The 13466-nt window shown below is 40.1% G+C and overlaps 1 protein-coding gene across 1 annotated transcript in view; it reads left to right on the forward strand.

Moving 5' to 3' along the window:
• The window catches only part of ASXL3 (ASXL transcriptional regulator 3), a 159847-nt gene that overhangs the window by 94153 nt on the left and 52228 nt on the right, over nucleotides 1-13466 (forward strand). Inside the window, exon 5 of the mRNA XM_088130735.1 lies at nucleotides 4669-4790. Within this exon, the coding sequence (XP_087986861.1) occupies nucleotides 4669-4790 (122 nt within the window). The remainder of the gene's footprint in view (nucleotides 1-4668; nucleotides 4791-13466) is intronic.

The following is a 13466-nucleotide window of genomic DNA, read 5'->3' on the forward strand; positions in this document are numbered from 1 at the left end:
TGTTGTTGGTGGTGGTGGTCATGGAGTACAGCTTTCTGGACCCAAGGCAAACTTAAAGCTCAGAGCCATCCCTCAGCTGCAGCAATTGAGAAGGAGAGTCTCATAGCTACTTCTTCTATGCTGTCACTGCTGTAATGGCCCTGATTACTTCAAAGTATTCCTCCTCTAACTGAGGAGAGGAGATTGGTGGTGGTGGTGGTGGTTATTTATTTATTTACTTATTTATTTATTTATCTATCAATCAATCAAATTTGGACACTGCCCATCTCACAAGGAAGTGACTCTGGGCAGTTTACAATAAAAACAACAAATAAATATTAGTTAAATTACAATAAAAATACTATAAAAATACAATAAAACCAAATACATACATAAATAATAATATCTTCCAAGGTGTTGGTGATCGAAAAGATATTAACATACAGGAGCATCTTCAAGGTGCAAGCTATCCCCAGGGTTGGTTGCCCCTTTTCTCGCCCCATGCAAGTTGGCAGAGCCAGGCCTTGACTGCTCTCTGGAAGGTCAAGACAGTAGGGGCCTGCCTCACCTCTGGGGAAGGGTATTCCATAGGGCAGGGGCCACAGCAGAGAAGGCTCTCTTTCTGGGCCCTGCCAATCAACATTCTTTCATCAAAGGGGTCCACAGCATACCCTCTGTGCTTGACCGGGTAGGACAGGTCAATATAATGGGGGTGAGACGGTCCCTTAGGTAACCCAGTCCCATGCCATGTAGGGCTTTAAAGGTGATAACCAACACCTTGAATTGGACACGGAAGCAAACTGGCACCCAATGCAGCTCACGCAGGAAAGGTGTGACATGTACCATCTTTGGGTCACCCAAAATTGCCCACGCAGCTGCATTTTGAACCAGCTGTAGCTTCTGAATACTCTTCAAGTGTAGCCCCATGTAGAGCACATTGCAATAGTCTATATGGGAGATGACTAGGACATGAGTGACTGACTGGAGGGCCTCCTGATCCAGGAAAAGGCATAACTGGCACACAACATGTAGTTGAGCAAAGGCCCTCCTGGCAACGACTGTCACCTGCTCTTTGAGCAGGAGTCATGAGTCCAGGAGGACCCCTAGATTATGCACCAGGTCTTTCTGGGGTAGTGCCATCCCATCCAGAACCAAAGATGGTAAACTTCCAGATACAGAGGAATAGCCACTGTGTCTTACCCATAGCCACTGTGTCTTACCAGGATTCAGCTGAAGCCTGTTGTTCCCCATCCAGACCCCCACGGCCTCCAGCCACTGCGAAAGGGTAGTCACAGCATCACTCAAATCACCTGGGATGGAGATGTATAACTGGGTATCATCTGCATGTTGATGATACCTCATCCCATGGTGGCGGATGATCTCACCCAGTGATTTCATGTAGATGTTAAAAAGGAGGGGGAAAGTGCTGAACCCTGCAGTACCCCACAAAGGATAGGGAGCAAGAGGGGCCACGGGCTGGACCTCTTGCTCCCTATCAACACCGATTGGGACCAGCCCCAGAGGAAGGAGGTGAACCAGCACAACACTGTGCCACCCACCCCCAACTCCCAGAGTCAACCCAAAATGATGGTGGTGGTACTGGTTCAGAGATGGCTGGCTCAGCAGCAGCAACAGAAGAGAAGAGAGAAAGCAGCAGTGGTCCTTCCCTCCCTCCTTTTATGACATTTATCTACTATGGCTCCTGCTGGGACCCCTTGTGACCAGGCTTGTTGGCCCCAAGTGACCACCTCTGTTTGCCTTCACTATTTGTACATCCCTGATTAGATTGATAGTCTATATCACTTCTAGGAATTTAAGATAGTATACAAAGTAGCCATCTTCCTTTGTTGTTGTTGTTTTTCCTGCAACCAGAACCTTATGAAGTAGTTAGACTAAGAAACAGTGACTAGCCAGAGTCACCTAGTAAGCTTACATAGCTAAAAGGGGTCTTGAAGCTAGGTTGTTTTGGTCCTAGATCAATTGATTTACCTGTATATACATGGACTGGAAAAGTTTAGTATAATATTTGTATCAAATGCTCAAGCATAGAGTTGTTTAAAGTAATTATTAATTTTACATGTATTTTTAATAGTCAGGGGAAAAGTAACTTCATTTTATCTGAGATACCTACATGATCAGTTGTAAATTAATACAGGAGCTAAATAAGGCAGTGGAGGTCTTCCATAAGATTGACTAGGTAGAATCAGATGGCTCTTTAGAGGTTTTAATTGCCCGTTATTAATTTGCAAATCACTAATTGTTACAGCTATAGGGTAATTAGGTCTTCTTATATGTTTAAACAACTAAGGATCCATCAGCATAAAGAGAATTACCACTGTCAAGCTTATGTATAGAAATACTACAAAAATCTAAAACATTTTCTTTCATGTTTTGCTATATTTTTTAACATTTTATGCTATTATTAGCTCTTCTAAACTTTACGAAGAGAGTCCTGATAGGATAATTAAGATCCAGCATATTATCCTTCTCATAATATTTATTTATTTATCATATTTATATGGTCGCCTGTCTCATGTGACGTGTCTCTGGGCAGCATACAAACCAACCAAAATAACCTGATACATGGCTGTTATAACCAAATGCTACGAAGGGTTTTCCTAATGTATTGAAAATAGTTACAAATGCTGATTCCCTACCACTGATGGAGAAACTGCTTTGAATGCTTTTCTTGGTTATGTATGTGTGTAGTGTGTGTGTGTACATGCACTACAGTTGGGGCTGCCAGCATAGCAAAAGTGGCTTGAGTGCAGGGGAAGGTGTTTGAAGCAGCTGTGATTCCTTTTACAGAATGAGGATATTTGTTTTAACACTTCAAGAATGGGGAATCACTGGGGCCAACATGTTTTGCAAAGCTCAACTCTACTACCCATTCTTGAAACCTGTTTTTCCAGCCTAAATCCCAGATATGATCTACTGTAGAATAGTTTATCTGTAATGCAGTATCTTTGTCCCTACTTTTGCCAAAGAAATCAACTGTTGTGGAAAAATGTAAGAAATTCAGTCCACTCCCACTATCTTAGTAGTATAGTTGACAATAGGTAACGCTATAATCTATGTGTTTTGTAGATCAGTGCCTTAATAAAGATAGCTTCTGTGCTAGTGCCAGTGGCAAAAACTGATCACTTGGCTCCAGAATCAACATATAGCACTTCCTTGAAGCAGCACTTCCCATTTCTCTCTGTCAAATGGGGGAATTATGGTGGCCACCTGCCATTATATGATATCAGCATTTGAGAGAGCTTCAGATGTCACTTCTTTTTAACAAGCTCTTGAAAATCAACAGAATTCCATCCCCCAGCTTTACTCCTTGTGAAAGGAATAACAGCCCTAGTTAAAACACTGCTTTAATAAGACTCGCAGGGTGGTTTTTTTTTTTCTTAGTCTGTCATCCATTCTCCCCCCCCTCCCCCAAAACTCTTGTATTAAGATGATAATAGAGTTGTACTTTTATCTCTGGGTTTTTTTTTAATTTTTAAACATATAAATTATTTATATGCATGAGGAAGTTTTAGAGGAGGAGCTATATCTCTGTTGCAGAATGCATGTTTCACAGGCCAGAGCTTGCAAACCTAATCTCTGTCATCCCTAGTGAAAAGCAATCCAGGTAACAGGCAATCGGAAAGAACTCTGTTTATGCCCATAAAGAGCTTCTGAACGAGAGGGTATAGGATTAAGCAACTAGGCTGCCTCAAAATTAGACCCTATCCAATACATACAATAATTATACATACATTATCTAATAAATAACATTATTTATTAGATAATGCATGTATAAGGCCCTTACAGCATTGTTTAAAAATACTGTGTAAATGCTCACTATTAATCATGCAGCTCCTAGCTGCATCATGTCATGCCTTTGCTATTGTTCAGCATTCTCTCACCAGATTTAACAACATTAAATGTAATGCTTGCTCATAATTCAGTGTAGGAACTAAAACATTGAATAGAATTGACTTATGCGTTGCTGTCCCTTTTTCTACTTGGTTGAACCTTATCACTAACCTGTTAGGTCAAGGGATCTCTCAAGGCTGTTAACTTCTATTATTCTATTAACTTTTGTAACGTTTACACACAGTGATAAGAATCCTCCCGTTCTGCTTCCTGGACTGGTGGTTCTCTTTATTACATTCAGCGTCGTTCTGAACATTATTGCAGACAGTACATTTTCAGATTGCAATGAAAGACATTACACAGATGTTAATTTGTAGGTATCAGCGTTCCCTGAATTCAGCATGGGTTGGAAGCATGCAACTGAAAATGCATGTTTTGACAACACTGAGCATTGTGTGGTTTCATTGCCGATTGTCACGTAGATGCCTTTTGTGGATGGAAGCCTATACTCTGCCAAGAACAATAAGAGTTCAGACTTACTTAGGCTGATATTTGCAGCTTTCACAAGTTCGCACTAAGTGTGTCTTTGATCATTTGAATGGCTGCTGGTGGTTACCTCTTTCCCTAGCAGTTGCCCATGTTTTTTCCCCTAAACAGCCTTGCAGATATTCCGTGCTGTCTGAAATACAAATGCTTCCTGATATGGCAGATCAGCCCTGAGATCTTCCTGACTAGATCAATCCTGTGATACTTTAAGATCTCAAAATGACATAACATTCAAAGGCATAGCCTAATCTCCTGTAGTTTAAGTACTTAATTTTATTTCTGTATTCGTAGTTTGTCCTAAGCAAGCACCTGAAGGACTGTCTTCCATTCGGGACTCAAGCCTTACAAATGCACCAATGCAAAGCAAGCTAGTGTCTTCCTTCCAGCAGCATACCAAAAAGGCACTTAAACAGGTAAAGTAACATTTCTTGATGGATTTATTGATTTAAAACAGCCAGCGTTTAAATTTGCATATCTAAACTGATTGAATTGAATCATTTATTTCTATTCGATACTTTGCTTTTTATACAAAGGAGTATTTTATGCAAAATCGCAAAATTCCACCCTTGTAGGCATCTTGCTCAGAGTCAAGGGCATTTATTTATTTATTTATTTATTTATTCGTTTATTCATTCAGCTTCTATAGCCGCCCATCTCAATCCAAGTGACTCTGGGTGGCAAACATTTTCACAATCGCTATGGTGATTACTTCTCACAATCATTATTGTGATTATTATTCAGTATTGGCTGAAGCAGAAACATTACTGAAATGGAACCATATTAAAAAGTAGCTGGAAGCTTCAGATGTCAGAATATGTGTCTTGCAACTTCCTGGACTTGTGCCTTGTATGTTTATAGGCTTCTGATGCCCTGGACACATCTCCAAGGCATGCTAAAATGTCATCTCACATTCCTGAAGGAGTCAGTAAAAAAAAAAAACACAAACCTTCCAGACCAGAGCCTTTGTTAGATATGTGCAAGAATCTCTGACTCCTTTGCAGCCAAATCTGTGGATCTTCAGGTACCAACTACATTAGTTTCAGTTATATTGTATCAGGTTGGGGGTAACTCATCCTGGCTTGTCTCCAATTCTGGAGTAGGAATTGGGGAAAAATAAGACTTCACTCTCCAATGGGCTACCATGGGACTAACAACACCTACAGCTTGTGGGAAGGGATGTCTTTTTATCAGAATAATATGTGATTTGTAGGAGTCTATTGTTAGGAGGTGAAGCATGCCACATTTCAGCACTAAGGGTTTTCAAGTTACACAGTCTTTTAACTGTAGCGACTATTTGCTCAGACCACTTCTGTAGCATCCTCAAATCTCACAGTAATTCTTTGCCACTGACATTTGAATAATCACAGCCTTCATCCTGTCCCATATCTATCTTGACATTGCTATCATAGGACAAAACAACAATACTCATAGTAACACCATGATTCATAATCTGCTCATCTTTCAGTGTGATATATGCCATTATCTGTCAGCAATGCCAGTTCCTTTCAAAAGAATAGTTGAACATAAATCTGGCATCAGAAATGGCACTCTCCAGAAACAATAGGAAGGCATTTCAGCTACGTAGGACACTCTGTCACTAACCTCAAGATGGTGGACTTTGGGGAAAGGAATTTTAAAGACTGACCTCATTATGAAGCACTGAGGTACAATTCATTTGGGAGATTTAATACTATTTCTTAAGTTGAAAGAGAGGACTAGGTTTCTTACATCACTGCATTAATTAGCTTGTCAGTACACAATGGTCTTTGTCAGATGTAACAACTGTTCTGTCACTGGCCTGGTAGTTTTCACCAATTGTGCCTTTTATATTTCCATCTGATGCATCCCTTTATAATTTCTCACTCCACTGCTCCGTCATGGGAGGGAGGGAGGGATGGATATGTGTGTAAAACTATGTGCATATGTGCATCTGAAGAATGCAGTCCAAAAGAACTTACTGTATAGTACATGTATTACTCTTCAAAGTGCCACAGGACGTGGTTAGGTATCCCTTTGGAAAGGAGATAGAAAAGCAACAGCTGAGAGAGTTTCTCAGGGAACTTAAATATATGTAAATACATTCTTAGGATATACTAAGCCTAGTAGCAAGGTGAAATAAGCAAATATCAACTGAGGGCAAAATTCATAAATACCATTACAGTTGCCTTGATAAAATATTCAGGAGAGAAATGCAAATACTTATACACTCATCCTGCAATAGTAAGCAATCAGTGAAAACATCCATTTTAAAATGTTGCCTAAAAAAGATGATCATTCTCAGCTGATGTGTTTTACCTTAAGGGGGGGTGTCTTCTATTCCCCCCTCTTTTCCTCTTATGCTCCAGGTATTCATTACCACCAGATGCAGGCAGCTGGATTTGATTTAACTCCAAACTGTGGATCCTATCTGATAGGTGAATGAACTTTAAGCAGCAATTTTTGTTCAGAAAATTGCTGTTGGGAGTCAGTTCTGCTACTGTATATCTACTCTTCAGACCTTCTATTGCTTTTATGTACTTATAATGTGCTTCTGTTCTACTACAAATAGCCTACAGTGCTTCTGAATACACAGAGACGTTAAGCAATTATATGTGACACATACCACCTGATATTAACTTACTGGATCTATTTTGCGATACCAGGAGGTGAACCTTTAACACGTTCTGGGAATAAACTGCTTACATTGCAGAGTGCCAGAAGCAACGTGGGCTTGGCTGTATTTTTGTTTTGGCTTTTTTGCTGATTTCCAAACACTTCTTATTCACCATTTAGTATGTTAGGCAAAAGAACGGATCTTTGAATTTTTGCTCTGTTTATATTTCAGTTTATTTTTTTTAAATCAGTGCTAGATACAGATGAAGGTAATAGGAGATGATGTCATTCAGACTTTATTAACTTTTTTGACCAGTTCTTTTCACTGAGAATGATTTGTCCTTGAAACAATACCATTAGACTCAAACCATTCCACATTTGTGATTTACCTCTACTTCTATATCACCCAGCCATCACTGAGGCAATGTGAATTATTTTGGTACAAGTATGGTTTGGGTGACTCTAGAAGTTGCTATCAGCCATTCCTGAGACCTGCTATTGGACTAGAATTCAAGTCCTTGCTTGTCCATGAAGGTCCCCTTGTATCAAGCTATGGCTGATGCTGTTAGGGATCATCTTGATCTCCTTGGTAAAAGGTTAGGATTCATGTACCTAAAGGTTACTCCACTTGGCCTGACCAGAAGTCAGTACAGTTGAAGCAATATGGAAATGACAGACTACAGCAGTTCCTGCAGGCCAGAAATTTGAGGATCATTTTTTCCTCCTTTTAGGAGTTTTAGATTTCTTTTAAGTCTTAGTTTCCAGCCACATTCGATGGGAAATTGCTGTGGGGATACTCAATGGTTTGCTGCTGAATTTTGGCAACTCAGTCTTGGAAGGCTCCAAAGGCCAAACAACAGGGTTTGAGGGCCATCTGTCTGGTGCAAGTGGCCCATCACTATCTCACTGAACGATACTGAGTCAGACTATTGATCCATCTAGTTCAGCGTTGTCTGCAATGAATGGCAGTGGCTATCCAGGACTTCAAGTCGGAATCTTTCTGAAGATACCATGTAGGTCTTCTCTTGCGGTACAGCTATGCAGACAAGGCTGAGGCATAAATAAAGAGTTGTGAGCTGGACTTCAGCCTAACTGATGTAGACAGTGATGAGGGAAACACTGTTCAGGTCAGTATATTTGAGTTATTCAAAGTTTTTATTCTTTTTCTTTGTAGATATTCTGCTTGGTAAGGTCATTTCCAGCATGCCTCAGTAATTTTTGACAAAAGGGTTCATCTTTATATATTGCTGGGAGTAAGTTGACATTTGTCACAGACATTTTTAGTTTATTTGTTTGGCAGTACCAAATAGAAAGCCCATGTATTGAGAGCATTGGATCAATTTCATTAACATCAAAGGAAAAAATGGCTTTACTTTTCATAGTTACTTTGCCACTGGAACATATTCTGTGATTTCAAAAAATACTTTTAAATTGTATTACATATACAGCTTGAAAGGTTCAAAGGCCTAGTTCAATTCAACTGAGCATTGGAGAGGGACTTCAGCTTGAATGTAGGCCTTTTTCATATAATTATTAAACCATGATGAAGATGGGGGAGGGGGGAAGGGAACATTATCCTACATCAGCAAGTGTAGTCCCAGTCTGTTCTGTAAATGAGTTCATGATTTATGGTAATTTCATGATTCCATTCTTGAAATACTACATTTGATTAAACTGGGACCAGCCAAAGGCAGTTTGGCAGTACCCTGATGCCAAAACTAGAAAAAGGTTTTAACGTGAAATAATCTGATTGTTATACAGAATTCTATTTTATCCTATTCCAAACTTTGTGAGAAATTTGTGTGCCAGAGTTGCCTAAGATGGCTTGTCATTTGGCTGTATGGTTCTAGACATAACAAAATGTAAGGGGTACTTAGACTATGCATATGCTTTCAGACCCTCTTGATCTTAGGTTCAGATGAACTTTTCCCTTGGACACAAGTTGCTACTCAAAGTTTCCTTTGGTCTGCATGCCCTGACTGTGAAGAATTAACTACTGCAGCAAGAGAGGACAAGAAAAGAACTGCTCACTATGGAATGAAGCAGGGAAACATGGTTGCAACTAATGGTTATTAGTCCCATTATGTCCTAGGAATGACTTGTCTTCTGGGAGGTTGAAGGGTACTAATTAAGATATGTTGATTTCAGAATGGTCCTTTGCTTGCAGCTTAGGAAATTGATCTTTTCCGGGTGTGTGTAGCACATTGATTGTTATGTAAACAGAAGTCAGATATTCTTAGGCTGCAAAAATTAGTTTGCAACTCTATCATGCCTTCCCTGGTCCCATTATTTTGAAGAAGTTACTACATAGCTGTGACACTGCTGTCAAGAATGACACTTACCATTTACCAGCATACCACATGCAGGAGGTCTGCACAGGTTTTTTTGCTCACCAGGTTAGAGCAGATACATTATATGATTGTCTTCTTTTTACACGTGTCTTAGGAAATGTTTACTTCCTCCATAGTAAAAAATGAGCCAGTGCATAGTGGAGAGCTGTGCTGAGGGAAGAGGCAAAGGTTCTTGCATAGTATTGTCCTTGAATGAGAAGATGAAACTGCTGGAACAGTGTAGCGTTCATTACACATCATTACAATATTATAGTCTGTTGTTCACTCCATAAAGAAGGGAAAAGCCAATATCTATGCAAGTGTGATGTCCATGTTTTAGTCTCTCAAGATAACATTCTATGCAATAGTAGAATGGGATGGGTGGAAAAGACCCTCAGCCTGTGGCTAGAATATGAAACTCAAAGAAACATGCCACTGACGAGAAAGCACTCTGGCTCTACAACTGGTTTATGGCGGAAGGTACTAAACACGGTGTCAAGCCAGCAAGTGCTGGTTTCAAAGATTTCAGCACTGTACAATGTCCTCAGCATCAAGCTGGCAGGGAAGCAAATGCCATCCCATTCCTACAGCAACAAAGAAGAAAGAAGTTCTAGAGGGTTAATACGTAGATGGCACAGAAACAGTAAAAGGAGCAAGCAAGCCACCTGATGAACCTGGAGGATAACAGAAACTAGGCTGCAGTCTTTTCTCTAGTGTGAAGCAAGTCAGTATATGGACACGATAAAAGTCACTGTTTATGGTACGTGATGTACATGGTACATCAGTAGATAGAGAAGGCATACAATTCCATTAGTAGAATGGAATTTAGAAGGGCTGCCTATAGTGTTATCAGATGTTACATTCCGGCTGTAAAGGTCACAGTATGATTTTCATTGTTTTCTTTCTCATTCTTATATAACATTTCTGGAGGTATATAACTCATGACCTTGCTAATCTTTACAAGGCATCCCCTGTGTTAGGCACTATGCTCGATCACACACTTGAACACTCACCCGTTTAATCAACAACAGATGCAGCCCTCTGGAGCACGCACAGTCATCAATCCCCTTGCTTTCCAAATGGGCGGGGTTTTTGAGAAACAGTTCCTTGTCTCCTGCTGGGTGCTCTGGTCAGTGGTGGGAGGTTAATATGTTACAAACACACACACAGAAAGAGCTCCACACTTACACCCACTCACATAGCTTTTCGCAGCCCTATAGCTCTGTTTTCAGGTAGCCAAGGATATCCTTGCTCTTTGGTGTGGGGCAATGCTATAGGGGTTGCATGATCAAACTAGTGCTCCTGTACTGAGTGCATAACCCTTTTGCTCTGAAAAGGAAGAATTAAAACCAGCTCTCTGTCTTCTGGCAAGAAGAAGTGAGCACAGTCCTTTTCTCTGACTCAGTGAGTAACTCAGTTTGTGTATGAAGGCCAGAAGTATCTGGCTTCCAAGAATCTAGCTTTCAGGGTCCTCCTGCTGCTTGACAATGCCACTAGCCATCCTGTGGCCTTCCAGTTCAGCCAGCCAAACCTGAGATTGCCTTCTTGCTGCCTAAACCACCATTTTGATCCAACTGAGGGAACAAGGTCTGAAAGTGACTTGCAGTTCCTACTAACACTCACCACACCTTATCTAGCACCGTATGCTAGATCTTCTAAGGCAGCTGTGACATGGAGTGGCAAGAATTCTGTATAATCACTTATTGTCAGTTGCAAAGGTGTTGTGTATTGCAAAACAGGACCAGCTTGAAGCACTTGTTGGTCAATAGTTTCCACAAGCACTGGTTTTTCTAATAATGGTGTAAGCAATTTAAACTGTTGCACTGTGGTCTCATTTATGAAATTAACTGTGGCACCTGAGTCTTTAAGAGCTGAGAGTTGTATTTCTATATCTGAGATTGAACAAAGAGTTACAGGATAATAAAATACCTCTTTGTAAGCTCTCTGAGCTCTTCTTAATTGTCTGAGGGCTGGCTTGCTGAGCTCTTGGGAGGGTTACTTGTGAAGTTTCCCAAATATGAAGTTTTAGAGCAATTTGGGTACTGGCATGCTACATGGGCTATAGTTCCACAGGTATAGCACTTTGCAGCTGATTCAGATATCTGTACTTTAGTCATCTTGGCCCGCTGTCCTGGGGCTCCAGATTAGAAACAAACTGAGGTCTGTCCTTCTCTGTTTCTCTCCTCAGGACAGGAATCTTTTTACCACTCCTATTTGCATGGGTTCTGTAGCACTGTTTTCTCAAGAGGCTCCTGCAGGGCCAGAAGGGTAGCTGTAAAACTTCCTCTCCTTATTATTTCCTCTGTGCCTCAACCCTTTCAACCACCCATCTATTAATCCTGAACATTGGAATATTCTTTCAAATTCTTTCTCTAATTCCTCCCTCAGTGCATCAGCAAGTCCTCCTCAAAACTGATTAGTCAGAGCCAGATCATTCCACTCCATATCTCTGGCATATAATTGAAAATCTAATATGTACTCATGAATGCTGCAGTTGCCTTGCTTTAGCTTGTGAATCTCTCAATTTGCTGTTGCTCTCCCAGTCTGATCATCAAATGCAGCTCTAAATCTTTGCATGAAATTCTGGTAATTATCCAGTAATGGATCATTGCCCTCAATGAGGTGCAGAGCCCATTTGACTGCCCCTTGTTTGAGCAGACTCAGAATAAAATTCATCCTGGAGCGATCTGTAGGCCAACTCATCATGAACAATTCACACTCCATCATGAAAGTCAGAAATTGATCTTGGGCTTCTCCCATGACAGCAAAGAAACATCTGTTGGGCTGCAGGCTCCTGACTGAGAGAAACTTTGTCCCAACTTTGTGTTAACTGTATCACAGCATCATGTAAATTTGTTATTTGTACATCCATTTGTTGTTGATGTTTCAGTAATGCTTCAGCAAATTGTTCTCTGGATATTGAGGTGCCCCAAGAATCTGATGCCATCTCCACAGTCAAAGGCACAGTATGATACCTGTCTGATTAGAGAGAGTAGAGGCTTTCAAGACTGATGCCAGCCCTTCGTATTAGACAAGTCAGGAAACAAGCATCACAAAGAATACTGGAATTCTACTTTATCATTGTAGGGTACAATAATAGAATCTTGAAAACCTGATAGTGTTCCCCTCTGCCCCTTTTACCCCAAAGAGAATCAAGATAAGGTAATCTTAGGTTTCTTTCTCATCCCTTGCTCTTTCTCAGGGATGAGCTAATGGTTACTTAACCACTCTTGCATTCCTTCTTCAGACTTTAGCAATGCAATGAACAAGAACTGTGAGATGTACAAACTGGAATCAAAAGAGGGAAATCCACCCAAGGTCATATCCTAACATCTGACAGATAATGGAAAAGGCAAGGGAGTTCCAAAAATACATATATTTCTGCTTTTTTGATTATACAAAGAAGAATGACTGTGTAGATCACAACAAATTGTGGACAGCCCTTAAAACATGGGCTACCACCATCTGTTTACTGAAAAAAAAAAAGTATGTTGACCAGGAAGCTACACAATATGGAACATCTAAATGGTTTAGAACTGGGAAAGGTGTATACCTAGATCACGTACTGTCTCATTTGTTTAACTTTTATGCAGAATATACTCTGAGAAATGTTGGCATAGAAGAAATAGCAATTGGAATTAAAATTTCTGATGCAAATATAAACAACCTTAGATAGGCTTATGGTATTACCTTGGTAGCTGGAATTGAGGAAGACGGAGGGAAACTCTTGGTGAAACTGAAAGAAGAAAGTGAAAACACTGATTTGCTGCTAATTTTTTTTAAAACTAAGATTAAGTCAACAGGCAGTACCAACCCAATGGAAAAAGATGGGAAAGCAGTTGAAATAATAACAGATTTTACCTTCCTATAGTGAAAAATGTACAGGGATACTGACTATAGTCATGAAATAAGATGTCAGCTATTTGAGACAAAGACCATGACTCCTCTAGACAAAATATTAAAGCCAGGAACATTGCACATATAACAAAGGTATGTATTGTTAAGGTTATGTTTTCCCAATTGTAGGAGTTAAACTTTCACATACGACTGTAAAAGTTGGATCATTAGAAAGACTGAATAAGAAAAATTGATTCTTGAAATGGTTTGCTGAAAAAAATGGTTGAGAAAGCCTTGGACTGCTAGAAAAACAGTTCATTTAATACTAGA

The sequence above is a fragment of the Python bivittatus genome, unplaced genomic scaffold (genome assembly GCF_059951505.1).
Source record: "Python bivittatus isolate LINGU-HERP-01145 unplaced genomic scaffold, Pbiv_v1 ctg000840_np1212, whole genome shotgun sequence".
Classification (NCBI taxonomy): domain Eukaryota; kingdom Metazoa; phylum Chordata; class Lepidosauria; order Squamata; family Pythonidae; genus Python; species Python bivittatus.